This window comes from Austrofundulus limnaeus, unplaced genomic scaffold, assembly GCF_001266775.1.
Source record: "Austrofundulus limnaeus strain Quisiro unplaced genomic scaffold, Austrofundulus_limnaeus-1.0 Scaffold527, whole genome shotgun sequence".
In the NCBI taxonomy this organism is placed as follows: Eukaryota; Metazoa; Chordata; class Actinopteri; order Cyprinodontiformes; family Rivulidae; genus Austrofundulus; species Austrofundulus limnaeus.
Genome location: NW_013952929.1, coordinates 168,230 through 176,870, shown reverse-complemented (window position 1 = coordinate 176,870; position 8,641 = coordinate 168,230). Strand labels below are relative to the sequence as shown.

At 44.7% G+C, this 8,641-nt stretch overlaps 1 protein-coding gene across 1 annotated transcript in view; it reads left to right on the top strand.

Moving 5' to 3' along the window:
• LOC106530496 (nascent polypeptide-associated complex subunit alpha, muscle-specific form) overlaps window positions 1–3,256 on the top strand; it is an 11,273-nt gene extending 8,017 nt beyond the window's left edge. The window contains exon 2 of the mRNA XM_014026130.1: window positions 1,599–3,256. Coding sequence (XP_013881584.1) covers window positions 1,970–2,926 — 957 coding nt within the window. The 5' untranslated portion in view covers window positions 1,599–1,969 and the 3' untranslated portion in view covers window positions 2,927–3,256. The remainder of the gene's footprint in view (window positions 1–1,598) is intronic.
• Window positions 3,257–8,641: the final 5,385 nt, after the last annotated feature.

The following is an 8,641-nucleotide window of genomic DNA, read 5'->3' as shown; positions in this document are numbered from 1 at the left end:
TGTGTGTGTGTGTGTGTGTGTGTGTGTGTGTGTGTGTGTGTGTGTGTGTGTGTGTGTGGAGAGACGGAGGGGGAGAGAGAGAGCAGCCAGCACCTCTCTCCACCCCAGGCTGAAGGTCAACAGACGATCATGCTAAGCTTGCTAACTGTTCCACCCTCTGACTGCTGCAGGGGCGTGTCTTAGAGAGAGGCTTTTATACCAGAACACAGCTGCCGTGACGAAACTGTGCAGAACCACGTCACAGCGGAGAGCCATTAACCAATATGCAAATTAGCCTGCAGTACCACTGCTCCACCCATATGCGCAGCAAAAAGACGTTTTTAGACCAAATATTACAGATTTGAACAAATACGCACAAAAACATCACAATTAGCACAGAAACAGTACTATATAACATTTTAGACACATTCTAGACAGTTTATCAGCTAAAAAAGTTAATTTTGGGGTAAGTTGCTCTTTAAAGAGACAGAGGCCAATTTCAAGGCATATAGAAAAAGATATGATAAGTCAAGTTTGTTTACTATTTAAACGTAAAAACAGCATTTTAACAACAACTGAAGGTGACATACTTACTTTATTATGGTATGATATTTAAATGTATGCCTGAGAAACACAATATTGCCCCTTTAATATATTTTGTTCCTYTTAAAATTGTTTATCTATTTACCTAAAGTTTTACAATAAGTACAGTAATGAGTCAATTGCTTGAAATAATGTAAGAAACATACCCCTTCTATAAGGAAAAGTGCCAGCCATCTCACCAAAATATCTGCAGCTGCAGTTGGTTGCTTATATACGATTTCCTGTCTTCGATATCCGAAAATCTTAGCCATCTTTTCTTTTACTATTTGTCAGTTTTCTTTTCTGCATATCTGTCAAAAGAAAAATCCTATCTTGTTCCAGGCTTTCCACAGACTCACCACTTGGCAAAGATGGAAAATGGTTGACCTCAGCTCGTCTCGGTCTCTTCACATTCTTTGCTGGAAAGGCACTCTCTGTAGTCTTGGACTTCAAAGAATTCACTGTGAGCTCAGCATATGAGCCATGTGCCTTGAGTTGGGTTCGAAATAGTTGGCCATTTTTACTTTGAGCTTCTGTTTYCACCCATAGCTCTGATTGAACAATCCTGGTACTGTAAGGCAGGGGTGCTTTGATATGAGTGCCTCAGCAACATCCCTGTAGTGACTGTCTTCAGGATATGGTGTGTATAAATACACACTTTCAGCTAATTTCTCCGATATGTTCGACAGCATTTTTGAACTAGGTGTCAGTTTAGTTTGGCTTTGCATGTACTCCAAATTTGCCCATTGCAGTTGGCATTCTGTGTCATAAAAGAAGTTTGGGGGTTGGAACACTTTTGGCCACTGCTATGTTCTTACCCCGGATTTACGCTACATGCGTCTCCGCTGCGCTGCGGTGTGCAGCTATTCGTTTGTGCCCCAATTTACACAGCGTCCGCTGATCACTGGTTCATTGTATGGCTTGCCCATCTGTTTTGGTTTCCTTGTTGTTTCTTAGTGTTATGTTTTATTTGCTGCCCTGTCAGCCTTTGTTTTGTTAAATAAATAKTTATGTTTAAATTCCTCTCCTCTGTCCAGACTTGGATTCATTCCTCCTGCATACCTGACAGAATGAACCAGTTTGAAGAAAAATCCACCGGGAGGACAAGTGTTTTTGGACCTTGGTAAAGATAAAAGAAAGATGGTTTCCAGTGGCACTAGGAGACGTAGACAGAAAGACCAGAAACCAGAGATTGAGATCCTTCCATCACCACTCCTGGTAGAGGACGAAGAGAGAAGGGCGCAAGAGCCTTCTTTCAACCTTAACCAAGCTGGTTTTTCACTTCACACCCTCTCCTTGCTGCACTTCTGTCATCCACGGTCCCACTCGTTTCATCCCCACACCGCCTCCAGAATCATCAGACCTCACCATAGAACAGCTTGCCAACACCCATCTTTCCCCATCTGAAATGTCCCAGATAAATTCTCAGTTGTCCAAGCTGCTCTTCTCTGCCGCCAATAACCCGGACCCAAATTACAACCGCATCACCTGCTCTTTAATAGAAAACCTCCTCACCTCACACCCTGGAGTTTATCATATCCCCGAGYATGTCCACCTTCGTGGCGAAATAAGAGAAATGAAAGAAGACATCATCCTCACCATCTCCAACCCACCTCCAGCACCTTCCTATGGCAAAGCTCCTGTGTCAGGCTTCTCAGAGCCACCTGGATCCAGCTCCAGCAAGTCTTCTGGTTCCAGCTCCAGCGAGTCATCTGGGTCCAGCTCTCCAGACCCGAAAGGGTCCTGGACGCCGCCTCCTCAAGTGCCACCTTTGAGGGGGTCTCGGACACCTTTCCTTCCAGAACCATCTCCGAGAAGGCTCCTGAGACCTCTAGCCGCATGCACTTCTGAGAGGGTCGACGCCTCCACCTCCTGTGTTTCCAGCGCCTCCACCGCCTCCTGCGCTCCGGCGAGGGTCCACACCTCCACAGCCTCTTGTGCTCTGGTGAGGGTCAATGCCTCTACCTCCTGTGAGGAGGTTCTTAGGGAGGAGGAAGTGGTGGTGACCACTCCTGCTGCAATTTCGGTGCTGCCTTCCATATTCGCTGCAGCCCTGGTGGAGGCCCTCCTATCCGCACCAGCTAAGGCCTCAACGCCTGCTGCAGCTCCACCTGAGGACTTCTTGTCTGCTGCTGCTGCCGAGCCTTCAGATTCAGTACCTGAGTCAATACCAAAGCTCACAGAGCCAGAACCTGCACCAGAGTCTTCAGAGCCAGAACCAGCACATGAGCCTACAAAGCCCCTGGGTCGGATTGTGAAGTCCCTGGGTCTGCCTGAGGCTCTCAAGGTCTCCATACTGGTCTCTGCCCCTGAGATCTCCAAGTCAGCTGGTTCTGAGCTCAGATCTGCTGCAGCACCACCTTAACTCTCCACATCTGCTGGTGCTGTTGTACCTCCAGAGTCAGTATCTGTGTCAGCACCAGAACTCTCTGAGCCCAAGCTTGCACCAGAGCCCGCAGAGTCCTTGCAAGAACCAGAGCCTTCAGGGTCCCTTTGTTGGATTGTAGAGTCCCCGAGCCTGCCTGAGTCTCCTGAGTCTACACCGGTCTCTGCTCCAGCTGAGTCCTCACCGTCTGCAGCTGAGTCCTCGCTGTCTGCAGCTGAGGTCTCCTCGCCGTCTGCAGCTGAGGTCTCCGTACCGCCTGCTGCCAGGATCTCCAAGTCAGTCGATCCTGAGCTCTCATCGCCAACTGCAGTTCTAGACTCTCCAGTGCCAGCCCCTGAAGAGTCTCCAGAGCCCCATACTCATCGTGGCCAGGCTCTAAGCCGTCCACCTGAGCTCTGCTACCAACGCGGCTGGATTCACGGCCGTCCACCTGAGCTCCACCTCCGCTGCGGCAGGATCCACGGTCACCCTCCAGAAGCCCTGCCCTGTTTTTGTTGGGTCCCTGGGCACCCACCTGAACTTCCTGTCCTTTAGATGTGCCCTTGGCCATCTTTGTGACTTGTAATTTTTGTTGTTTTTTCCCAGGACTTTCCTATCGGTTTTTTATTTTGTTTTCTGTGTCCTTTAGTTTTGTGTTTCCTTCAGTCTTTAGTCTCTGGCCCTCCATCCTGTGTTGTTTATTTATCCCGCTGCCTCCCTCCCGTGTCCATGTCGTATCGTCACCCGACGATACGTAGAGGGGAGGCACTGTGAGGATGTGTTGTCTATTGTCTTGTGTCATGTGTCCCTCATGTGTTCTATCAGTGTCATTACTACTCATTCTTCCTCAGTCTGTTTCAGTGTCACTTCTCTTTGTAATTATGCTCACTAGAAGTGTGTCAAAAAATTGATTCACATAAGAATCTAGATTCTCATTTACTAAGATTCRAAATCGATTCTAAAACTAAATAAAACCAATCCGCTGGTCTCTCCTGAAGTTGCAGTGAAGTCTCACGTCATTCCAAAATGACGTGAGACTTCACCACGCAGCAGGTTCTCGGACATACGCATGAGCGGAAAGTTTCAAAACAAATGGAGGAAAGAGAGATTCAACCGGTCCTGTCTTTGTTGAAGAGAAAAAAATATGGATACATTTTGGTTTTTACCGAATGTCAGGGAAGACTGAGGTTGACACAAACTTCATTGTGTGCAAGGTTTGCAAAATGAAGATCAAATACTTCGGGAACACAACAAATGCGCGGGCTCTCATAACCAGGCATCACCCAGAGTTAAAGGATTCAGAGCAGAGTCAGCCACCAGCAGCAGACCAACGCACACTGCACATTTTGTTTATTGACTTTAGTACACAATATTCAACTTGTAATGTTTGGAGTTTGTTAGTTAACTCTAGGTTTCAATGTTCACTCTGGAGTTGGTTGAGTAATGGTAATATGTTTACTTGTTACTATATACCGGCGATGGAAAATGTGATCTCAGGGGGATTAGTAGATCAGCATGAGTGTTTTGGGCTCTTTTTTTGTTTTGTTCTATTTTGTTTTGTTTTTGTTTTGTTTGTATTTCATAGACAGGTATGATAATTTTGATTAGAAATGCTTATTGTAATTAGTTATGGCTAATGCTGAGAACAGCACCCATCTTTGCTTCTTGAGTTGGAATGTAAAGGGAATACATAACCCAGTGAAACGCAGCAGGGTTTTCACACATCTAAAATCTTTAAAAGCTGATGTGATATATTTACAAGAAACTCACCTTCTATCAAGCCAACAGGCAAGGCTTAAGAAGTCATGGGTAGGAAAGATATTGTCCTCTAAAACTGACAGTAAGATATGGGGATCAGCTATGCTTATCAAAAAGGGGGTCCCTTTTATACCATTGTCAAACATTACAGATACTAGTGGGARATATGTAATTGTGACTGGTAGTTTATATGGTCAACGAGTGGCTTTGGCAAATATCTATGGACCAAACTGGGACGACCCTCAGTTTTTTTCCTCATTTATAAATACACTACCTGATCTTACAAACCATCAACTCATATTAGGGTGTGATTTTAATTGTGTGCTTAACCCACAGTTGGACAGATCAAACCCAAACCCCAACAGTAAAATTTCAAAGGTAGGAGCGGTCCTTCAGAATTTTATTAAATCATATTTCCTGTATGATCTTTGGAGGCATATAAACCCCTCTACTAAACAATTCTCTTTCTTTTCCCCGTCCACTACTCCCACTTGAGGGTAGATTTTTACCTTTTAAACCGCAGATTCCTCTCTAGAGTAATAGGATGCCAATATAATAGCATAGTCATTTCTGATCACAGCCCGGTACAGATAGATTTCAACTTCCCGGAGTGCCCTAAACCCAGACATACCTGGCAGCTCGACCCACTACTCCTTTCCAAAGACACCTTCAAGAAGATGATCTCAAAGAAGATAGATGATTTTACAGACCTAAATCAAACTCCAGACATGCAAATGACAGTGGTATGGGAGACATTAATGGCATATCTCTGTGGTCAAATAAACTCATACACAGCATGTCAGAGGAAGTTATATAGACAGCGACTCGTAGATTTGTCGGACAGAATAAAAGAAATTGATCGATTATGCAGAAGCTCCAACACCAGACCTCTACAAGGAGAAAATATTATTAAACAATGAATATGATAGACTCTCTGTTAAGCAAACCAAACACCTTTTTTCTCAAACCCAAACAAATTTTCTACGAACATGGGGAAAGGGCAGGGAAACTACTCGCACACCAAGTTAGACAATCTGCGACTGCTAATATCATTCCTGAAATCTGTAAAGAAACGGGGCGGGGGGGATGACCCAGAAGCTATTAATGAGTTTCCATCCATCCATCCATTTTCTGTACACGCTTCTTCCTTTTTAGGGTCGCGTGGGTCACTGATGCCCATATCCAGCAGTCACAGTGCGAGGGGCGGGGTACACCCTTGACAGGTCGCAATAATAATAATGAGTTTAAACAATTCTATTCTGATCTTTATACTTCTTACTCTAACGGCGACACAAACTTGATTACTGACTTTTTGGATAGCATAGCCATCCCAGGACTAACTCTGGAAGATAAGATGCAAATAAATCAAGAAATTTCAACAGTAGAGGTAGTACAAGCTATTGGGTCGATGCAAAGTAACAAGGCACCTGGACCAGATGGTTTTCCGATCGAAATATATAAAACATTTGTGGACAAGTTAGCTCCCCTACTTAAAGCAGTTTATAGAGAAATTTTCAAACAGGGGAAACTACCACCTACCATGACTCAAGCAATAATGTTGGTGCTAAATAAGAAAGATAAAACCCCCTACAATGCAGCTCATATCAACCAATTAGTCTTTTGAACTGTGATTATAAGATTTTAACTACAATTCTGGCTAATCGTATTGACACAGTTCTCTCAAAGATTATAGGTCCCGATCAGCCAGGTTTTATATTGGAAAGACAATCATTCTATAACATGCGACGCTTGCTGAATATACTATATACGCCATCATCCACGAGAGAATAAGAAGCAAATATTTCAGTAGACGCGGAAAAAGCATTTGAACGTGTCGAATGGCAATACGTTTTTGCGGTCCTGGAAAAATTCCAATTTGGTCCTTCATTTCAGAAATGGATCAGAATACTTTATCAATCTCTAGTAGCCACCGTTCGCACAAATAATGTAATTTCGGATTATTTCAAACTTAGCAGAGGGTGTAGGCAGGGCTGCAGCCTATCACCCTATTTTTTCGATCTGGCTATTGAGCCACTTGCAATAGCTCTCAGAGTTGATAAGGAAATTAAAGTATCTCTTGGTGTGGTGCAATACATTAATCGTCTCTTTACGCTGACGATCTGTTGTTAAACATATCCGATCCAATCAAGTCAATGCCTAAACTGCTCCATATATTAGATACTTTTGGAAAATTGTCAGGGTACAAATTGAATTACTCTAAAAGTCTTTTTCCAGTTAACAATACAGATGAGGATTATTCAATTTTTCCCTTTAAGCTGGAACTAAATGTTTTTAAGTATTTGGGAATAAATGTTTCACGGACAATGGTAGTATTGTACAATAAGAATTTTGCCCCATTAATAGAACAGACAACACAAGATTTCAAAAGATGGGCAACRCTAACTATTTCGTTGGCAGGGCGCATAAATTTGGTCAAAATGTCTGTCCTACCCAAGTTCTTGTATATTTTTCAAATGATTCCAATTTTTATAACTAAACAAGTCTTTAAAAACCTGGATAAACTAATAACAACATTCATTTGGAACAACACAAACCCTAGAATGAAGAGAAAATACCTGGAGGTACCCAAAGTAGGTGGGGGACTGGGCTTACCAAACTTTGTTCACTATTACTGTGCAGCAGTCATTGTGTGTGGGAAAGAACAAAGCTTGAGTATTGATCTTTTTACACGAATATTGTTCAATATCAATACCAGCGCTGGTATTGATATTATCGATATTTAGTATATATCCGCCCACCTCCAATAAGGGGGACCAGAGCCACTGACCCCGAGAGAGACCCCAAGCACCGAGCCCCCAAGGCCACCCGCGCAGCAAGAACCGCCCACCCACCCCCAGAGAGGAACACAGGAGAGAACCAGAAGATCCCCATCAGCAACCACATGCAGAACCCACAGGGCCAACAGCAACGACCCCACAGGCCCCTGCCAGCCCCCGCCACGCCGGAACAGATCCAGGCATGGACACAGAGGCCCGGATCCCCAAGGCGCACCCCTCCCCCAGGCCAAGGCCCGACAGGGCCGGAGGACCCAATCCCCACCAGGCAGCCACCAGGCCAAGCCGGCACATGCCCAAGCACCCAGCCCCAGACACCGAGAGCCACCAGCGCACCGGAGGGCAAAGGTACACCCCACCAGAGGGCAGCRCAGCCGAGGGGCAAAGCCCACCACTAGCAGTGGGCCCTCAGTTGAAACAGTTGAGAGGGCAGCCCATGTCCCAGCCTGACAAATAMTSAATCATACACAGACACACTCACACAGTCCCACCCTCATTCTCAGAACCACTCATTCAAAAACAAACAAGATGAACGCCACACTCCACTCACCCTCCCGATACACACTCTATACCCCCAGGTCCAGGACACGTACCCGCCCCCTACAGAGGGCAGGCCATATCTGAACCCAGAAGGTAAACCCATTCATTCTGGGGTGGAGAGGAGCAGACAGCCAAGGCTCGGCCCAGGCCGTACCAGGTCAGCTGACCAAGTCAGCAGAATTTTTTATAAATCAAATCGTTTTGAATTGATAATTGATTTTGAATCGAATTGTGGCCCCCCAAATGGGAATCAAATCGTGACACAGTAAAAGATTCCCACCCCTAATGCTCACCTGTCACTCGCTTAACATGTTGCTCTGGACCAGGCACGGGCAATCCTGATCCTGGAGGTCCACAGCCCTGCATGTTTTACTTGTTTCTCTGCTCCAACACACCTGATATGAATGAACAGATGATTTTCAGGCTTCTGCAGTACGGAGGACCAAAACTGACATAAGTAGAAATAAAAGCAGAATTATATGAACCACTAAATAAATACACTTAAAATGCACCAATTAAATTAAAAAAGGGGAACTTTATCTCCTATTTTATATTTTAATTGACTTTCATATTTATTTTTTTCCAGGTTAGTTCCAATAAACTTGTCTATATATTTGAACAC